This window comes from Taeniopygia guttata, chromosome 20 (genome assembly GCF_048771995.1).
Source record: "Taeniopygia guttata chromosome 20, bTaeGut7.mat, whole genome shotgun sequence".
NCBI classification, from domain to species: Eukaryota; Metazoa; Chordata; class Aves; order Passeriformes; family Estrildidae; genus Taeniopygia; species Taeniopygia guttata.
Window position 1 is genome coordinate 8,848,131 of NC_133045.1, and position 20,426 is coordinate 8,868,556.

The 20,426-nt window shown below is 49.0% G+C and overlaps 2 protein-coding genes and 1 non-coding gene across 17 annotated transcripts in view; all 3 read left to right on the forward strand.

Annotated features, from left to right (window-relative positions):
- The first annotated feature begins 1,086 nt into the window (after nucleotides 1–1,086).
- TPD52L2 (TPD52 like 2) lies at nucleotides 1,087–17,040 on the forward strand. 14 transcript variants are annotated; one of them, XM_030288920.4, is made up of 11 exons: nucleotides 1,087–1,242; nucleotides 1,638–1,777; nucleotides 2,896–3,044; nucleotides 3,853–3,912; nucleotides 5,398–5,457; nucleotides 9,457–9,558; nucleotides 13,386–13,412; nucleotides 13,777–13,818; nucleotides 15,047–15,095; nucleotides 15,177–15,225; nucleotides 15,309–15,465. In XM_030288920.4, exons 1-10 carry the CDS (start codon nucleotides 1,224–1,226, stop codon nucleotides 15,210–15,212), a joined length of 684 nt encoding a protein of 227 aa, XP_030144780.1. In that variant the 5' UTR covers nucleotides 1,087–1,223; the 3' UTR covers nucleotides 15,213–15,225; nucleotides 15,309–15,465. The 14 variants fall into 14 exon arrangements, with proteins under 14 accessions (XP_030144780.1, XP_072773072.1, XP_072773073.1 ...); XM_072916971.1 differs by lacking the exon at nucleotides 5,398–5,457 and having other exon boundaries at nucleotides 15,309–17,040; XM_072916972.1 differs by lacking the exon at nucleotides 5,398–5,457 and having other exon boundaries at nucleotides 1,665–1,777; nucleotides 15,309–17,040.
- Nucleotides 17,041–19,325: 2,285 nt separating this feature from the next.
- Nucleotides 19,326–19,397, forward strand: TRNAE-CUC (transfer RNA glutamic acid (anticodon CUC)). Its single transcript has one exon. It is a non-coding gene; the product is annotated as a tRNA-Glu (tRNA).
- A 200-nt stretch (nucleotides 19,398–19,597) lies between these two features.
- Nucleotides 19,598–20,426, forward strand: part of DNAJC5 (DnaJ heat shock protein family (Hsp40) member C5) — a 29,859-nt gene continuing 29,030 nt past the window's right edge. Inside the window, exon 1 of one of the 2 annotated variants that reach the window (XM_030288931.4) lies at nucleotides 19,598–19,749. The gene's annotated coding sequence lies outside the window, so the exon portion shown is untranslated. The remainder of the gene's footprint in view (nucleotides 19,750–20,426) is intronic. The other variant, XM_072916900.1, reaches the window with a different exon arrangement.

Sequence of the window (20,426 nt, forward strand, 5' to 3'; positions counted from 1 at the left end):
GGCTCTGAAAATGAAACGAGGCCCCAACCCAGTGGGATTTTCAAGGGAGGGATTGCAAAATAGTCTGGAGCGGAGCAGCCCAGGGCTTCTGTCTCAAACCCCGTGGAACCGCAGGCTGTGCTGCGGGCGGGTTTGGGCTCCCACTGCCCGCCCAGCCCCTCCAAAGGGAGCAGCAGGTTGTCACCAGAGCCGAGCTGTGCCCGCAGCGGGCACGGGGCAGAGCTGCCCTCCTGCCACTGCTTCCCCTTTGATGTCGCTGCAGGTGGCACGGCGAGAACCCGGTGTTGGAGGCACGTTGGGAGCGGGCAGCGGCCTGATCCCTGCGGCTGCACACCGGGGCGGGCTGCGGGTGCCGGGAGGGCTCCGGGCACCGCGGCCACCGCCGGCCCTAACGGGAGCCCCGAAGGATGGGTGAAGGGACGCGGCTCGTCACCGTGCTGAATGATCAGCGCTAATTAACGAGCCCGGTGGGAGGCTGGGGCGGGGAACGGAGCTCGGGAGTCGTACAGAGCAGGGCAGGGAATTCCCCGGTGCCCCGTGCCGGTGCCGCCCGGTGTGTCGGGCCGTGCCCGGTGCCGGTGCCACCCGGTGTGTCGGGCCGTGCCCGGTGCCGGTGCCGCCCGGTGTGTCGGGCCGTGCCCGCCGTCCCGGTGTCCGGTGCCGGTGCTGCCCGGTGTGTCGGGCCGTGCCCGGTGCCGGTGCCGCCCCGTGTGTCGGGCCGTGCCCGGTTCCGGTGCCCGGTGCCGGTGCTGCCCGGTGTGTGGGGCCGTGCCCGCCGTCCCGGTGCCCGGTGCCGGTGCTGCCCGGTGTGTGGGGCCGTGCCCGCCGTCCCGGTGCCGGTGCTGCCCGGTGTGTCGGGCCGTGCCCGGTGCCGGTGCCGCCCGGTGTGTCGGGCCGTGCCCGCCGTTCCGGTGCCCGGTGCCGGTGCCTCCCGGTGTGTGGGGCCGTGCCCGCCGTCCCGGTGCCCCGTGCCGGTGCTGCCCCCTGCCCTCGGGCCGCGCTCACGGCACCGCCCGGCACCGCCCGGCCCCGCCCGGCCGCGCTGCCCCCCCATGACGTCACGGCCGTGTCCGGTGGCGGGGCAGTGACACACGTGTCACCGTCACCGTGGCGACGCGGCGTGACGCGCCGTGCCCGCGACCCTCCCCGGAACGGGCGGGCGGCGCGCGCTGAGCGCGTCACCGGCGGCGGCGGCGGCGGCTGGACGGGCCCGGGGCGCCGCCATGGAGAGCGCGAACCAGGGTACGGGCCGGTGCTCCGGGCCTGGCGGGGTCTGTGGCGGGGCGTGCCGGGCACGGGGCAGCCCGGGCACGGCGGTGCGGGAGCTGCCGCTGCCGTGATGGGGGGCGCGGCCCCGCGGGTGGGGAGCGGCCCCGGGGGTCTCAGCACCGCTTCCCTCACCGGGCGCCGTCCCCACCCACAATGCCGGGCACGGGAGCTGTAAGGCCTTGGAATGAATTCCCGGTGCTGCTGCCGGTGCCGATGGATGCTCGTGGAGGAAACTCCGGCGGGGGTTTCCGTTCCTGTTCCCGTTCCCGTCCCCTCCCCGCAGCTCCGCCGCCCCCCGCCCTGCTTTGCATAACGCGCCTCGCCTGCCGCTTGCTTATTCCGTGCCCTCTGCTCCTTGTCTGCGACAGATATCAACCTTAACTCTCCCAACAAAGGTCTGCTGGCGGATGCCATGACCGATGTTCCCGTGGATAACGCGGCCCGGGGCGCCGCGCCCGAGGGATTGACTCTGGCCGAGGAAGAGGAGCTGAGGGCCGAGCTCGCCAAGGTGAGGGGGCTCGCTGGGGCGGCCTGTGCGGCTGTGTTCTGCTGGGGAGCAGCAAACAGGAGCCACAGGGACAGCACTGGGTGGTTTTTTTTTATTTTTTTTTTTATTTTTTTTATTTTTTTTATTTTGCAGCCTTACCTTTGGGTCTCCGAGGTAATTGTTCAAATGCACAAAGCTGGCAGATACTTCAAAAGCGGTGGTGTGTTGTTTGCTCTTTCCCAGAACAGCCTAATTTAGAGCTCTTAAGGAAATAAGTGGCTTTTGATGCCATGAGGTCAGTGTAGGGTTTTAGTTCCATGTGAAGCCAGAAAACACTTCAGGCAAATGCTAAGTGAAAAAAAGCCATTTTTCCTTAGGAAATGGAAACATTGGAACACATAATGAGCTTTTTTTCCTACCTTTTTCTCTTAAATATTTATTACATTTTACATGCAACTGGTTTTGGTGCCTATATCCTTTCAAAGAGCTGAGGGTTTGCAATGTAACATCCTAAAGTTTGATCACCTTTTGGGGTTTAAAGGTCAGGTTATCATTTCTGTCTGAAACGTGGCTGAAGATAATTGCAGCTGTTTCTCTGTGGTCCTTTTCTTCATGTGAGAATCTTGTGGTGCTTCTTTGACTTGCAGGTTGTGGTAGGGGAGGACTTTGCTGCTCTGGGTGCTCACGCAGGGCTTGGTGAGCTGCAGCTAAGGTAGAAATGAACCCACTCTGCCTGGAAACAGCTCCAGAGTGCTTTGAAAGTGTTGAAAGAAAGATCTCTGGGGAAAAACTCTTTGCTTTAAAGACATCAGAGGAAAAGAAACATAAGATAAAATCTTAGTTAATAAGGTTTGGCGACTGAATGGTGTTTACTGTTGAAATTACAATACAAGGAATGGGTTCTGTTCATCTCAGTGTTACTAAGTCACCAGTCCAGTGACTTGTATAGAGGTGAAGTCTGAGTGGCCTCCCATTCCAACACAGTTCATGTTGAGTTGAATAATTTATTTGATGTTCTTCCCAATTTTTAAAATTAATGTTAATGAAATGTTGCTAGTTTCAATGGATGTAAAAATCTGTTTTAATATACAGTTTCTAACTGAGCTGCGATTTGAGACAAACCTCTGCCTTTCTCTAAGGTTGAAGAAGAAATTGGTACTCTCAGACAAGTTCTGGCTGCCAAAGAGAGGCACTGTGGAGAGCTGAAGAGGAAGCTGGGTCTGACTCCCTTGGATGGGTTAAAGCAAAACCTGTCCAAAAGCTGGCACGATGTCCAAGTCTCCAACGCGTAAGTGTTGCTTGTGACACACCTGTGCTTAACTGGGACTCTGTGTGACACTTCCCAGCAGGGTATTCCAGAGCTCTTTTGAGTGGCTGGAGGTTTCTCTTCTGATGGGTTTATGGACTAAAAGACACCTTAAAAAATCTTTTTGATGTCTGCATAAGCTGGATTTCCATATCCATGATCAGGATAAATTGTTGCCGGCTGCTCTTTGCCGTGGTGTTAGAGATCTGGATCACATTTACTAGTTCAGTTTTCCCATTTCTGCTCGTTTTTTGAGGCACAGGCCTTGTTCTGAGCTCAGCCTCAAAGAGAAGTGCAAGCAGTTTCACAGCTTGTGCCAGTTCAGACGCATTCCCTGGGTCATATAGCTTGAATTAAAAGCCTGCACTTCGTAGGAAAAAAATCTGTGATATTGGTGTGCTTCACCAGAGTTATCTTGTCCTAAATATGTGAAGTGAGACTGTTCCTGAACAGGCATTAAGGGTATGGTCCCTGCTGTGCTTGACAGTGCCAAGAGGAGGGTCCCTGAGGTAAGTTTGTCCCTGTACTGGGTGTCAGGGACTCTGGGTGCTCATGGACATCATTCAGGCTAAAAAGTCTCCTGTAACTTAACTGGAGTTTGGAGTTGATGACACTGATACTGCAGGGCAGATTGTTGAGCTGTTCATCTTACTGTTTATTCTTTCCTTTTCCTCATCTTCCCTCCTCTGTCCCTGCCCCATTTCTGTTATTCCTTTGTCACTGGAATCTGTGTCATTGTCTTCTAAAAATGAATATTAAAGTTATATTCATTAACACTTTCTGTTTCTAGTTATGTGAAAACATCTGAGAAACTCGGAGAGTGGAATGACAAAGTGACACAGTCTGACTTGTGAGTGCCTCGGGCTCCTCAGCATCTCCTCCTTGTTCCTTGCTGCCTTCCCTGATTTGTGCTGCTCCTTGTTCTCCCAGGCATCAGGGCTTGCTTGGGAGCTGGAGGCAGGGTGAAGCAGGATTGTTACTTCCAGCATGCCTGGCTTCCAGCTAGAAACATCCCTCAGTTGCAGAGGAGATGAGTAAATGTTACTGCCATCATCTCTGTCATGGTCTTGCAATTGCAGAAGAAAAATTCCAATCAGTTACCAGACCACATTTTGTATGAAAAAAAAAAAAAAAAAAAGAGGGGACAAAAATTTGACCAAAATTTCCCTTCAGTTGGTAATTGGTAGATTAGTCTGTTGTTTCAGGAGCCTTATTAGTGAACTCTACTGTGAAATTGTTTCTCATCATGAATGTGGTAGGAATCAGTTTGACTGCTGCTTTTCTGTATGGCCACCTGGGAGAGAAGTGGCTGGAGGTGCTTCCTGGTAGCTGGAATTAGGGGCTGTGCAATTGCCAGTGTGTTCATGAGCTTCTGCACCTGCTGCATTGGTGTGTGACCCTTTTCCCAGTGTCAGCACTAGAAATCCATGAATTTTAATCTTTGCTGTGTATCCAGGCAGGTGACAAATGCAGACAAAGATCATCTGGCTACTTTTGCTTCTGGAATAAAGTATATTATTTTATTTATCTCTTTAATTATATTAGAGCTCTACTGATATTAGATACGAATCATTGATTCCTGCTGCATAGCTGAACTTAAGGAGCCCTTGAGTGCTTTCTGTGCTGAAGTTTCTCTCCTTTTGTCTTGTGTTGAAGGAGATTATTTAGCTAAGAGGAACATGTGAATTGGGAGCATCACATCATTAGGCAAGGTGGCACTGATCTAATTGGGGCAAGTGAATTCTGGGTGATAAGTCCCCTCCTTTGAGCACCTCTGTGTTCTGTCTGAGGTGGGAGCAGCCACCTTCTGTAGTGTGTGTGTTCTGTACCTCCAGAGTTGGTTGTCACAGCCCTTAAGGCACTGTTTTTGTACAGAGAAACATGATTTTTAAAGATCAGAAAAACACAATTTAATTGTTTGTCTGGTTCCTGCTGTATTGGTAAAATACATCTTTAGGTGTGGCAGTTTGATTTGTTTTGGCCTTATGATCAGTTCACTGCTCTGTGTTTTTAATACAGACCAGCAACAGAGCATGTAGGAAGGGAGCAGAAGGTGCAAAGTTTTTCATTTCCTGACAGCTTTTAAACTGCAGGCTTTGTTTCTTTGTGCTCAGTGTTTGAACATGCTTAAACAAAAGAAACTGGGGCTTAGGTGTCTCCCTGCCTCTCAAACAGTTCTTTTCCTTCTGGCTGTACCAGAGAGGCTGAAGATGTTGTCAGAGAAATAAAGCCTCTGATACTGTAAGTGTAAAGAGTCACTAATAACGTGGAAAGTGTCAGAAGAAGCATCTGTAGTGAATCTTGGAGCTGTCTCTAACCTCAGTTGTGTTTGTAGATATCTTTCAGCCAGCAGCACACTGGAGGACTGGAATGAAAAATTAACTCAATCAGAAGCGTGAGTGTCTTAATCTTCAGCCTTAACAAATGCTTTCCTCTGCCAGTCTGCTGCCACTAACTGTGCTGTGCCTCTGCTCCCAGTCCTCTGCTTTCACCAGATCTACCTGGACATTTATCTTTCCTAGCTTTCAACTTTTTTAACCCAATAAATACCTCTGCTGGGAGAGGGTGCTTTTCCTCAGGCCGTTTTCCAAGTGATACTCTATAAATGCCTGCCTGGTCTCAGGAACTGGCTGAAACCCCTGGGTAGCTGAGACCTGTGTGCTACATGTTACACCTTCAGCTGAGAAGCTGTGGGATAGCCAGACTGACTTTCTTGTTACCCCAACGTGCTTTGCAAGGAGCAGGAGCTTTGCTTTCTGCTGTGGTATCTGATGAGAATAGAGCTGTAGTGTCCAGGGCAGCTTCTTCTCATGTTAGGGCCACAAATAGACTCAAACAGCTTAAACCTGACAGCTGTTCTACTCCAGTTGTTGAATGTAAATCTCTCTTAGACGTCTCTTACTAAATGCCTGAAATTAAATTCTCATCTGGACTAAATTATGGAGGGATATTATAGAAGTTGGCCTTTTTCCTTCTTGTATGTATGTAGGGCAATCCCTTACAGTGCTGGAGTGGGTGCAGGTAGGTTTTGTCATTATTTTCTGAGCTGATTTAAACTGGGGAGGTAGGTTTTAGATGTGAGCCAGCTTTTCCTGTTCTCTGGAGTGGGTATAAAATGCAGTCCTTGGAGCTGTCTGGTTATCAGCAGCATGTGTGAATGCACGGCTTTCTTCCTAACATGGGTGAAAGAGGAGCAGAGATAAAGTGTAGGAGTAGCAGAAAAAACTTTGAAGTATGCAGGTCTACTTTCAACTGTGTTTTCTAGATTAAAAAGCTGTAAACTGTCACCATTTCACTTGCCAAGTAGAATGACCTTCGTTTTTGTGCTTGCTGACTGTGGCTGACTCCAGGGGAGTTCAGAGTCCCTCCCTGGGTGTGCCTGCTAGAGTAGAAAACTTCTGGTTGTATCTGTTTCCTTGTACTTCATAAGCACCAGAAGTGTGGCGGAAATGTGCTTTTGTGGAGCACTTAGGGCCTGAAGAGCTGTGGCACCTTGGCTTTCCTGCTTGCTTTGGCACTGGACAGAGTGACAATTGGTGCTGGCAAGGTAGAGACTGAAACAGGGACGTGAGAGAGATTGAAAGATTCCAGTAACATTTTCAGAAATTAATCAGAGTTTCTACATCTTTAAAGTTTAGTGAGTGCAAAAAGGCAAGTTCAAGAAGTCCAAGGGTGTGGTTTTATTAATCTTCTTTGGGGGTTTTTATGCAAATAAATTGTCTTTCCTGTTTCAGTGCTGCTCTGCTCTGTAACTAACAAGGCTCTTGAGTGAACTGGGAATGGACCTGACTCCTGACCTTACGGTGCTTTTGTGTGCTGTGGAATTTCCCAGTGTTTGCCATTCCTGGCCACAGACTTTCCCTCTGCAAGCAGTACATGAACAGGCAAAACCCACCCCAGTCTGTTCCTAGATCCAGTTTCATTGTAACCAGAATTTGAGGTGATTTAACACAGTTTGTGTCATTAGCCAGACAACTCCAATGGTGATTGCTGGATGAAAGCAAGTAAGAGAGGAAGCTGGTGTTAATGCATAGAGGAGGATTTGAGGGTGCAGATTTCACTCCTTCCTGTCAGGGTTTATAGGAGAGGAGTACAGTGAAATGTTTGAATACCACAGGATGAACAGCACAGGGCAGAGATCATCTCTGCGACTTCTGCTGCAGCCAATTGCTTGTGAGTAAAGTGGGGTATTAGCCAGAGCTTCTATTTATTACTCCCAGATTTGGATTATTCCATTGTGCTTTGTGCTGGGGCTAAGGGAAGAAAGTGAGTGCTTGTGAATTTACACCCATGGAAAACCAGGCTGTGGCACTTGCAGGAGAAGAGTTGCAACTTCTAGGTCAGGGCTTTGTGTAGTTAAGTTGCATTAGAGCCTTTATAAGCCGATCCTTTGCTGTCACAGCTGCAGCTGCACATGTGTGCCTGGTGGCAGTTCTGGGTTACAGAGCTGCTCATTTCCCTGTGCTTCCCTGGCTCTGCCTCCTGCCTGGCAGCAGAGAGGTGTGTACAGGAGCTGTGCATGCAGGACCAGGCTGGCCATCTGATCCAGCTGCTGCTTTTTTTGTGCTTCCAAGTTTACATTTAATCCAGATCGTTTCCTTGATTTAGATTGCTATGCCAGCACAAGCAGCTGTGCTGGAGGAAGGAGCACACTCAGGCAGAAGCAGCAGCACCCAAGTGCTTGTTCTTTGGTTATATTAAAAATTCTGCTCTCAGGCGTGGAAAACACGATTGGAAAATCTCTGGCCTGCTGGAGCTGGGCATAATACCTGGAATTTTGCAGTATGAATGGCATGATGGTGTCTTTTGAGGCTGCAAACCATTCCTCAGTGCTGAGTTCTGAGTGCCAAGCAGACCTAGAGTCAGCACTGCAGACTTTGGTGAGCACGAGGTTTTCAATATTTATTAGGCAGCTGTAAATCAAACCATGGCAGGGCTCAGCCAGGGAGGAGCCTGGCTGCTGAAGGCAGGGCTTGAGATCCTCCTCAAACGCAGTGGTGTAATAAGAATAGGAAGGCAATCCTTGTATGTCATCCAGCAGCCTTGGTGCTGATCAGTTCACTCCTAAATTGTGCTGAGGTGCAGAAATTGTGTTGTGCAGAGGCAATGTTGAGGCCTTGCTGTTGGGGTATGCTCAGGTTCTTCTGGAGCTGTTGACTTCAAGAAGAATTGGTCTGAAAAATGGAATTATAGGAATTATAGGAGATACAGGAATTCTCTCTGAGAAGCAGGAAGAAGGAAAGAAAAGCTGATGCAGTTTTGCCCTGTTCTGCTTGAGTCTTGTGTGTATTTGTGATTCAGAAATGCTTGGCTGTGGCATTAAAAAAAAACCCAAAAAAAACCCCCAAAAAACCAACAAACCAACATGTTGTAATTGGAATTGCTCAAATCCAGTTCTGGTGCTGTAGTGCTGTCCATGCACTTCTGCCTGGAGAGAAAGAGATGTGAGTAAGTCATCTGTCACCATGGTGTTTGTAGCCAGGGGAGCTCAGGCATGACAGAACATTAGGCTGTTTATAATGCCCTTCTCCTAAATGTCCTCATCAGGCAAAAAATAATCTCAAGCTGAAATATTTGGAATAAGAAAAGTTTAAAATGTTTAACTTGTTTTCCAGCCTGAGTCTTTTCTTTGTAGTCTGAAGAATGACATAAATCTAGATGTTAATTATCAACTGTAGAACAGTTTAGAGAGAATGAATTAATGAAAGTGACACAAAGATTCTTTGTTCCTGAGAGGAGCATCTGGAGGAAACAAAGATTCTCCAGTTTCTCCAGCTCAGGTATAAACTCAAATAATCACCTGATAAATAAAAGCTGTTAGACTTTTTACCTATTGTGGTTAATGGTAACTGATAGGAAACTTCTCTACTAATTTATTTCTAAACTGCTGCTGTAGAGCTAATGCTGATTCTTGCATTTCTTTACTGTATGGTGATGATGGTCTTCCTTCTTGCCTCTTTCCTCCAAAACATAAGTCCACAAGTGCTAGAGGGCTTCTTCAAGGCTGAAAGGATAGTATGGAATAGGTTCCTGGATTTATTTCCTCCAGGACATGAAAAGATGGTTGCAGAGCAATTAGGCTACAGTGCTGAGGTGTTAGAGCTTCCATGTGAAAAATTGGTTTTGCTTTGGTTTTTAGCAAATATTTGTTAGATTTAAGAATATATGGTCGAAAGTATAAGGTGAGCGTATGGAAAAATTAGTCCTGCACTTGCTGCTTTTGTAAAACTTCAAGTATTTGAACATATGTAAATCTGGAAGTGGCTCTTTCAGTGAAGTCAGTGCAGCTCACTAACCCAGCTTCTTTCCTTTAATATGGGATCCTTTTTCAAAATGAGGGGGACACTTTTGGATCCAACTTGTTTGTTCAATTTATGATTTTTTTTCCATGTAGTTACAAGAAGACCCAGGAAACCCTTTCCCAGGCAGGACAGAAGACTTCAGCAGCCCTTTCCAATGTAGGTTCTGTTATCAGCAGGAAGCTTGGTGACATGAGGTAAGATTTCTGCTTTGCACTCCGGGGCTTTGATCTTGGTTTCAAACAGGAATGGGACTTTAGACAATAACTAGGCTTTCTTCCATTTTTCTGCTTAGTTGGCAGCACATTGCTGTTGATGGACTGCCACCTTCTGTGTGGCCCTGTGCATTGTAGTTTAGGATGGATTAAACTCTTATTGAAGACTTACTGAGGGGATAAGCCTGTTCTAAGGCATTTAAGTTTGGTTTAGGATAACCGACCAAACATTTTTAGCAGCTTTTCCCCTTTTACCGTCATGCACATTCACTGCAGCTTTTATATCATATGTAAGAAATTAGAATTTAAATTTCCCTTTTCCATTTCTCACTGGATTATAGAGGTGTGTATTCTCAGTGTAACTGCTTTGGATTAGAGAAGGGTCATCCCTCCTGTGCTCTGTTATGATTAAAAACAAAAAGGGAAAAGTCTGTTTGCTGCATTCCATGTGGTTTCAAGCCCTGGGTGCTGACATTCCATGAGAAGGGCAGCATGTCTTCCAGGCACAGTTATGTCATGTTGGTTGGAAAATATCAATTGATTCAGAAGATAATGACAACATTAAATTTTTTTTCTGTGGTTGGGCTTATCTCCATTCCTTAAGTAGATGACCACTGAAATAATTGCAGATTGCAACCTTTCCAAACTGGCAAGAGGGACAGGTTCTCCTGGCTGATGTTCTTGCTCTGTAAGATTTTCAGCTGCACAAAGCCCAAGGTTAGAATTGGTGATTTACCTGCTCCTCAGGTAAACTTAAAGATTTAAGCTAAAGATTTCTACAGAACTTTAAGCTAAGTATTTATTTTCCACTGATGGTAACATCCACATTTTTCATGCATAATCTGTTGCCCACATTTTTCTTGGATTTGAGAACTAATTCTGGATGTACAGCCTGTCTGGGTTACTAAGGAGGAATTTTTAGAGCTTGTATTTAACATGCTATCTCAGACCTTGATTGAATGGGTAGCTGTCATTCTTTGTAGGGAATTTCCTATTCCACTGTGGCTGGGAGTATCCGAGTGGTAAGAACTTGTTGGCCTCTGATCACATAGTACTGATTTATTCTGGTTCTGTCCTCAGTGAGTTAGTTACTGTGTTCCTGGAGGGTATTTCTGGTGTTTTCAGAAGCTCACAGCTCTGAATTTGGCAGAGGACTAGCTGGCTTCCTACCCTTTCCAGCATTCAAGTTGTAACTTTGCTCTCCTGGAAACTCCCTAGTGTGATGGAAAAAGAGACTTTCATGTAATCACAGCAAATGCTGGCACAAGATGTGGTGGGAACACATTTTGCCAAACTGATAAATGAACTTGGGGCCTGGTTTCTGCAGTCTGGCTGGGCTATTGCAGCAAAGGAATGGGAACTGTGCTTTTTTTGTGACCATACGGGGAACTCCTGAACTGGGGTTGCCACAGGCAGAAGCTGTTTTGACAGGCTTGGTCCTGCCTGTTGTTTCTGAGCTGGGAGAATGCAGGTCGTGCAGCTGCTGAAATGCTTGTGCCATCCCAGGAGCAGGTGATGGAGGGAGGGGATACTGGGGTGCTTTCCTGATGGCAGAGCTGGCCTGGCACAGTCACTGTCACAACTGGCCACATAATCAGCTGGCCCAGGCACAAGCCAGGCCTCTGCAGCAATGGTTTTTCTCAGCTTCAACATCTGCATTCCTTTTTATAGCTAATACCTCGGGTGAGGTGTTGTGAAATACAGGCAGCTTCTGTTTTATCATTTGGGAATCCCTGCCAAAGTTATTTCAGCAGGATTTGTATATGTGGCCCTGTGGGGGAACACAGTAATGATTTTTTTCAAAGACTTTTAGTTTTTCTCTGCATATATAAACAGACTTCTGTCTCCTGTGCTGCATCCAAGTCTTCCTATTTCTAATACTGAAGAAGGTTTAACTCTGAGCATAAGGTTTTGCAGGAGCTGTCCCACTCTTCACCCTTGCCAGGTGAACTCTGGTGTTCTGACATGTGATCAGAGCTGAGGAGGAGTGAAGTCTGTTGTATTGCTGTGATCACTGCTCTGAAGCAGTGGGATGATCTCTGTTCCCAGAGAATCTCTCTTACAGGCCTTGTAGCCTACACTGACCTCCATTACTGTACTCTGGTTTTTTCCTTCTTACACTATAAATTCACTTGTAAAGCGAGTTTATTTTCCAGCACTGGAGGTGATGAGATAACAGAGGGGATTTCCTTGTTTAGTCAGCCTTCACCGGTTGATAAATGCAAGGAAGACCTGATGAATGGGACAGAGCCTCCAATGCCCCAAGGGCGTGGGCCTAATTCCATTAAAAATGCTTGGACCGAATTGTTTTTAAATACAAGTAGCATGTTAAATCTTTAGACTTGCTGTATTCTGGTCAAAATAATTTTGGTGTGTGGATTGTAACCTTGGGAAGTTAATGCTGTAACTGTGTGCTTGCTGCATTAATGCTCTACTGGATTGCTCTGAGGGGAGGAAATGTACTTAGTGGGTGGGATTTTTTCAAATCTTGGCCTGTTCAGAAGTCTCTGTTATCTCCACCTACAGTTAAAAAGTAAATTGGCTTTTAGACATTCTGTTCCTGCCTTTTACTGATGCCAGTAAACTGCAAAATTGGAAGTGTTTTCTTTTTGTTGCTTTGTGGGTTTGTGTCCACCTGTGCACTTCATGGTGTCTGATAAAGTTTGCTGCTGTACATAATGCTACAAGCAAATTCATTATGAAATGTCAGCCTGAACCCAAAGTGCTTGCAGATTCTGGAATTTATGTAAATTTTCAATCCTTATGGAAGGAAGAAAAGGGTTACTACTAGGTCCAGGCCAAGATACTGAGCAAGGAACCAGTGCTTGTGGTATTCTGTATGGAGCAGCATGGTGCATGGATGTGTTATCTGTGTTGTTCTCCTTTAAGGAAGAGTAAGTAGAAAGTTAATTTATTTCACATGCAAAGGCAGCATTTCAAGGCATCTGCCCTGCAAAAAGAGATGACTTGGATATATGGGGAAGTGAAACCACAGAGCCCAACATCTTTGCTCTGGCTGTCAGGAAAAGCCCTTGTATTCATTGCCAAGTATTCACATCCAACTTGCCGTGATGCTTCCTATTGCAGAAGAATTATATTTAAGTGGAATAAAACACAGCTCTTCTAGAGCATCCTGGTAATCTTCCTAATGGAAGTAGGAAACCTCAGTCTGTTGTTTCAGACTGCTGAGATGCGATTGCATTGCAAAATCCCATCTTAAAAATGGGCAACCAAGTTACAGGGTAAACATGATGCCTTTAATCTTATCTTTAATAACCTGCAGTGCATTTGTTCTCTGAACTGTAACTTTGAGATTTGCAGGCTTGGCAAGATGAAGTGCAGGTATCCATTGCAGGTTGCCCTTACTCAAGTCCTTACCAGAAGTCTGAGCAGTGCTGTCTTTGTATGAGAGACCAAAAGGGGAAATGGTTGAAGGAGGTATCTCTACCAATATAGCTGGTGCTTGCTAAAACCTTAATTTCAGAAAAAAATGCTTAAAAAAACATGTGGATGGGGTTAGGCAAAATGTTTTGGTTTTCTGTTGCACATCTACTCCTTCCCCTCCCCAGCCAGGTTTAAGTTGATGTAGGTGCTGTTAATGCTCTCTGAGAAACATCTTAGCTTTTCTGGTGTTAATGAAAAGCAGTTTTTTGCTTGCTCCTGTGATTTATTTTGAGAGGCTTCCTCCTGGGTAGTTGACTTTGCTGTCCCATGATTCTGTGACTGTGTCCCTGCGTTTGGTGTTTAGCTCTGTGCAAGTTTCTGACCATTCCTTCCTTTTTCTCTCTGCTGCCCGTGGCCTCTCCCAGGGCTCACTCCATCTCACATTCCCTTAGGTAAGATACTCTTCAAGGCTCTAAAAGAGCATTTGTTTCTGTGCCAGACCCTTGCAGACCTTAAAGGGGAAGCTGGTTATTTAAGCCTTGCCTAAACTTTTGACACAGATTGAGAAATCTACCACAAACCAGTGCCCTGGGATTGACTTCTGTATCACAGTTGCAGTTATATACTGGCTATCCTGTGTCTGGGAAAATAAATTTGGGGCTGCAGCTGTTAAATAAGGAGAGATAGGGCACTTGGGTTGTCCACAGCAGCCTGTGTGTGGACAGTGAGTGCTTCAGACCCGGGGTCAGGCTGCTTTTTGCACGGTGTCAAATTGTTGTTAACTTTTTCCTCCTTGTCCCGAATGCTTCCGAGCAGCAGCTACTCCATCCGCCACTCGATAAGTATGCCAGCCATGAGGTAATGTAGCCTGTGTCTGCTGGGTAGGGCTGGGGGGAGGACAGCTGCCTCCATCACTGCTGGGGGGTTTCTTCTGACTTGGACAACCAGCTCCTTTCTCGAGCAGGCCACTCTCCAAGCATGGATTAACCATGGCCTGCAGTTTGTCTATTTAAAGAGTTTTTTTGTATCTCTTAAGGTCACTAGCACTTGTCTTTTTTTGGACTAAGTGAAATGTTGCACCTGTACCAAAGTCTGGTTGAAGCTTGCAGCTTTTAGAGGTCCCTGAAGGGCAGGATTACAGTTCTGCCACAATGTATGGCACAGCCTTAGCTGACACTGAGGTGAATCCTAACGGGAACCTCTCCTTGGCCTTTCCTCACGGTGCCGTAGCTGGTGATCTCCATGCAGGAGAAATGACTGCCAGGGCTGGACAAGCCCACAGAACTCTCTCTGTTCATCCTCTTTCCAGATCAGTAGAGGTTGTTTTATGGCTGAAAATCTAAAGCAATTCCTTGGAACAAAAATAACTGAGATGAGGCGAGTCATCTCCCAGCGCTCCTGCAGCCTGGCCCGGGGGAGCAGCTCCATGAGTAATTGCCTGGTCTGGATGCTCAGTACAGAGCACTCCCTGAAATCCTTCGCCAGTGAAGCAGCTTGTTGGGCTGTCAAACAACTGACCTGGTTTTCTTTGCTAGAAACATGAAATGCTCTGATTAATTTATTAAGCTGTGATTTTTGTGAGCATTTCACGATGCAAATGATCACCCCTGTAGAAATAAAACTGCTGATAGGTGCGGGTACATGGCCCTTCCCCTTCCTCCCCATGGGATGTGATACAGGAAAATGAAGCCTTTGTTTTAAACCTTTCTCAGTTTTTCCTTTCCATTATTTAAAACAAAATGGTTTTAGTTGGAATTTTTTTAAAGCTAAGAGCTGTTTTCTTCTCTACTTAAATGTGCCTTGATTCCCCAGTAAACTAGGACTTGTTTCCCTCAACATTTTAGCTTGAGCACTCGAGGGAATTCATGTGGTGTAAATGTTTTCCTTTGGAGTTTGGATGTGGTGTTCATGCTTAGTGTGCCTGAGAGATTTGTGCCAAAGGCTGTGAGGAGCTGGAAGTGTTCTGGGTGATGGTGTCACTGCAGGGGAATGGCCACAGAGCCCAGTCACACTGTGCCCATTTGATATGGTTAAGAGTTAACTTGTCTTGATCTGTTGTTTTTTTCTCCCCTCTTCTTTCTTCAAGGAATTCTGCAACCTTCAAGTCCTTTGAAGATAGAGTTGGGACCATAAAGGTAACAGTCTGCTTTGTCTTGTAAACACAGAGTGTGAAGCCTTGTGCAGAAACTTTAATTTCTGCAATGTTTTTCTTGTAGACTAGTATTCGGGCAAATGGCCTCTCAGATATGTGAAGTCTTGGCTACAGTAGGTGACCTTGACAAGGGGGAATTGACTTGGTATTCCCAGTGCTGCTTTCTTGTTGTCCTCACTCTCTTTTCTCCTTCCAGTCCCGAGTGGTGGGCAGCAGGGAAAACAGCACTGACGGCCTCCACTCCCCCTCTGGAGCTGGGGACAAGCCTCCACAAGACAACGCTCCCTTCTAGGCCTGGATGTGGCTTTGCACAGCTGTGCACAACTGGAAGAGCCCCCTCCCTCCCTCCCAAACCTTCACCACAGCAACAACATGCCGATCCAAGATGGGGCTGAGAGCCAGTCTGGAGAGATCCATCCTTCATTCATAGACACTGCTGCTGGATCCAAGTCAAATAAAGAGAATGCAAAGTTTTGTACACAAATAATATTTTACACTAAAGTTTGTAGATTAAATGTATCACTGCTGTCCTTTTGGGAGAGCGTGTAAGCTGGAGTTTCCTTAAAGTAGCTCAGAAATGCCACTGGATGAAAACAATTTTCCCTTGTCTGGCATGGCTTGGAGCAGATACATGGCCCTGAGCAGCATGAGGAGGGCAGTAACTGGAGAAGCCAAGTGCATGGGCACCTTAGCTTCAGCTTCTGGCTCTGTTCTCTGTGTGGGTTACTCTGTGAGCTCCCAGGCTTCTCCTGTTACTGTTTTCTCTGGCTCTCATTGGAGCTGTCAGGTAGATGGGGTAAACAGTTGGGGTTTTTTCTGGGCTCCTAAAAGGTAAACTTCACTTAGCAGCTGCCTCGTTGTTACACTAATGCTCTAGCTTTAACAAAACTAAGAATCTTTATTTTTAAATGCAATGAACTTTAAAGAAATAAAGCGTAAAAACAAACAAAAAAAAAGCTTTTGCATATTAGGGCAATGCTCCCTTGGACTCTGAAGCTGAATTGCAAGCCTTACATCACTTATGCTTTATTTGTTTATGATTTATTTTCTGTAGAGGAGACTGCAAGGGTTCTAAAGCTGGTTGTTGAGCACTGGAGTTTTGCATCATGCAGTCATAGCAGCATGTTTATAAAGCCAGTTCTTGTGTTAAATTCAGTGGTGCACTCTGTTTCCCGAGTGTATGAAACTTGCTTCTCCCTTCTCAGCTTATCCCTTCATTCTTGGAGGAGGAATTTCTGAAGGCTGGAATATGGATACCATTGGAGGGACTCTGCTCTGGTCTCTAAGGGCTCCTCCAGCTGGTACATCTGGCTGTGACTGGATGGGTTTCTCAGTTGAAAGCCCCAGCTCTAATTTTAGTTTACAAAACTGGCAGAGAGTCATGGAGCTCACCCAGTCCCTCCAGGGACTGGATGTTTTGCTCTTTTGATGTCCAACTTCATTGCTCAGGAGCTGACAAATTCCAAGTTTTCTCCTAGAGGCCTGATCTTATTCTAGGCAAGGTGCCTCCACGTAGAAATACCTAGAGTGAGCAATTCTGTGCCTTAGAGGCGAAGTGGGACTTACTCAGGTCTTTAAACTTATGTACATATCTGGGTAGTTTTAGTGGTTTATCACCCCAGAGGGACTGAACTGCCTCTGACCCTTTAGAGAAGCAAGTTTTGACACTGATTTGGTGAATCTCCATTTCCCCCACCCCTGCTCCCCTCCCTCTGCAGACCTGGGGACGTGGGACGAGATGTTTGTGGGCAGATGTACTAGGCCATAGGTGGAGTGTAGAGTGTCGTTCATGGGCACTTCTCCTTTGACTGGAACTGTGAGGAACAGAGCCAGTGAAATGGGGACTGCAGGAGCTTGGGTATGGAACTGTTTCTCTTTAAGATAAAGACTGAGGAAACGTGTCAATAAAGAATTCCTTTGGGAAAAAATGGGGTGAATGTCTTTCACTTCTTTTAAGAGCACTGAAATCCTCTCTTGAGTGGATGTTATGAACTCCTCAGGTAAATACCAACTGCCTGCAGCAGCCTGAGGCAATAAGCAAGTGAAATATTCCATCCTATCCCAGTTCTGTGGATGCTCTCTCATGAAGGAATGTACTAAATAATATTTACAGTCTCATGTTTCCTTTCCAAGATACTGGACACTGTTCCCAAGCTGATTCCTCTGGGCTGGGGAGCTGCAAACTCCATGGCTGGTGCTGCAGGTGAATTCCAAACTTCCTCATGCCCTTTTCCTGAGCTGGGAGCGTGGGGCTGCAGTCCCAGCAGTAACCTTGGCAGTGGGAGCTGAGGCTGGAGAAATTCCTAATGTGGAAAAGCTGCAGCTGTGGTGCTGGCATGGCTTGGCAGTGGTACCTGAGGGAGTCAGTCGCCTCCATGGGAGCTCTGGCAGTCAAACACCACGGCACAGGGGAGTTGTGGATGGATGGCTGGAGCTGGGAGCTGCTGTCTCCAAGTTTAAAAGGGCAGTACAGAGCAGGCAAATAGGTTGTGGAGAGGCCAGCAGAGATCCTCAGTATGCTGTTTGCAGAGGAAGGATGCCCAGCGAAGCTTGGGACATCTGCTTGGTGATGAGGGTTTGGTTTTGGTTTTGTGGACTTTGGGTGTTTGTTTTGAAGGTTGGGGGTATTTTTCCTACATCACTTTGTTAGGTAAAACTACATCTCTCCAAGTGGGGCTAAAGACAGACAGGTTGGTGTGAGACCTGATCCTGGAGCACCCAGGCTGAGGTGAGGGCAGATGGCTCCATCCCACAAAGCAGATAAATAGCAGAATCGAAAAGTGAGTAACTGCAAAAAGCAGGAAGGAGCCACTTTTCCCTGCTGGCACCATGTCCCAACCCTCAGCCTAAACCACAGCAAGTGTTTCTTAAGGAATTTGAGATTTATGGTCTGAGAGGGGTTGCACAACCACTCCAGCAGCCTGTGCTCATCCCAGCTGAGTGGGCAGTGTCCAGAGCCAAGCTGCCAGCCTGGGCCCACTTGCTGCACCCCTGTGGGTGCTGGGGTGCCCTCAGCATCTCTCCTTGTGTGCAGACTGTGTAAGATCCAAGGTCAGTGCTGGGGAGCCCCAAAAGTGGCTGCTGTTTTGGACAGGGAAAGGTGCAGGAGCTGGGCTGGGGATGGAGCTGGAGCAAGGAGATGATGTGGGTGTGTGATTCATGGTGATGACTCTGTTGGCAAATAGGATCCATCATCATTCATTTCTTTAAAATGTGAGTCAGAGGCAGCAGACGGGAAAGGCCATCAGAACCTCATGGAGAAGCCACACAGCAGCAGGGCCATGCTGGAGTGATGGGAGGGATAACTGGAACCATGTTCCTGAGGTCACCACCCCAGCGTCACCTGCTCCAGGATGCACTGCATGGATGGAAACTGTGCTTTTACCTAACACTGAAAAACAGTCGTGTTTCCCAGGAAACAGCCAGGAATGCCAGGAAACTTGAGCAACTGGGAAAAACAGACTCATGAGCTTAAAAACCTCATTTGCTCTAATTATGAGCACTCATTTTCATTGAAGGGAACCGGCTCTGCACTGAGCTCCTGAGGACCGCAGGGGCCGGTGTGGGGCTGGGTGAGATGGCAGGATGGGATTCTCGGGACGGGGCCGGGGTGGGGCTGGGTGGGATGGCAGGGTGGGATTCTCGGGACGGGGCCGGGGTGGGGCTGGGTGGGATGGCAGGATGGGATTCCCGGAACGGGGCCGGGGTGGGGCTGGGTGGGATGGCAGGGTGGGATTCCCGGAACGGGGCCGGTGTGGGGCTGGGTGGGATGGCAGGATGGGATTCTCGGGACGGGGCCGGGGTGAAGGTGCTGCCCAAGCTGGGGCTCGGTGTGCGGGCAGCGGGAGTGACAGTGCCCGAAGGGCAGTGAGCCCTCAGGCCTGCAGCACACGGGTGATGTCCTGGGGGTGCTCCGTGTGCTCCCCCACTGTCCCCAACCCCGCAGATCCCCGTGTCACAGCCCCGGATCCAGCGCTTCCCGTGCCAAGGTCACCCCCTCCTGCGGGGAGCTGCCGCCCCTGGCCTCACCGATCCTTGTGCCGCAGCCGCCAAACCCACTGCAGATCCCGGTTCCAATGCCACGGTCCCGGCTCCCGTGAGGGACGGCAGCCCCCGCCCCCTGTACCGCAGCCCCGGTCCTACCGTGTCACTGTCTCTGCTGGCCGCAGAGGCAGTGCGTCAAATACCACGAGCGAAGCTTTACCCGTATCGCTCCCTGGTGGTCTAGTGGTTAGGATTCGGCGCTCTCACCGCCGCGGCCCGGGTTCGATTCCCGGTCAGGGAAACTCCGTTTTTGCCGCGCTCTCTCCCGCTTTTCCCCCGTCCTTTCCCGCCCCCTCCGTTCCCATGGGGATCCCCCGCGCGCGCTCCCGGCGCTGCGGCCGCGTGCGCGCGCGCGGCGGGGGCGCTGCGTGTCGGGGACGCGCATGCGCAGTGCGCCGGCGCCGCCCCCTCCCGTGGCCGGTTCCCGGTCGGTGTCTGGTGGCGGCGGCGGCGGCACCGGCGCTGAGGACGGAGCGCGCGCGCCGCCGCGACCGGGCCCCGCGCGAGGCCCCCGAGAGCCGCCCCCGCCCCGCGGGGCCGCCCCCGCCCGCTCGGGGCTGTGCGGCCCCCGCCCGCCCGCCCGCGGGCCGCAGGTGAGCGCGGCGGGGCCGGGCCGCGGGCGGAGGCCAAGATGGAGCTGGTGGCGGCGGGGGGGGGGAGGCGCGGCGAGGAGAGGCGGGAGGACCGGGGAAAGGTGGGATGTGCCTGCCGGTATCTTCCTGCCCGTATCTTCCTGCCCGCCGACATCTCCCTACCCGGCGGCATCGCCCGCCGAGCATCCCCGCCCCGGGACCCCCCGCCCCGGTGCCGGTGCCGGTGCGGGGCCCGCGCCCCACCGCGCTCCTCGGAGCAGGGGGGAAGAACCCGAACAAAAGGCCTGGGAAGGTGAATTCCAAATGAAAGTCATCTCTGTGTGTGGGAGCCGTGAATCACTCTGGCTCGCTCCAGAAGCCGCGGTGATTTTCCCTTCCCTTTCCTTAACATTTTCCTGCTTCATTTTTATCGAAATAATTAGTAGCCGCTCGGCTGATGAGGTGCTTAATGAATGACGTACCAGCGGCGGGAAGCAAATCCAGCCTTTATAACGTGAAACTTGCAAAGGCAGCATATTTCTGTTTATTCGTGCAGTGTCTTCTGGCTCTCAAATTAAGAATTCCAGTCAGGTAATTCTGGAGATATGGAATGCAACCGGACCGAACGGAGACAGCGGATTCCCTGATAGCGCCTGGCTCCTGCTTTTGTGCTGTATCAATACCTGCCTGTTCCACAC

What these genes read in the sequence shown, in the direction of transcription:
- TPD52L2 (XM_030288917.4), top strand. An exon ending in GATGTCCAAGTCTCCAACGC is followed by an intron (nt 3,045 to 3,852) that starts GTAAGTGTTGCT and finishes TTCTGTTTCTAG; the next exon opens with TTATGTGAAAACATCTGAGA. An exon ending in ATAGAGTTGGGACCATAAAG is followed by an intron (nt 15,096 to 15,308) that starts GTAACAGTCTGC and finishes TTCTCCTTCCAG; the next exon opens with TCCCGAGTGGTGGGCAGCAG.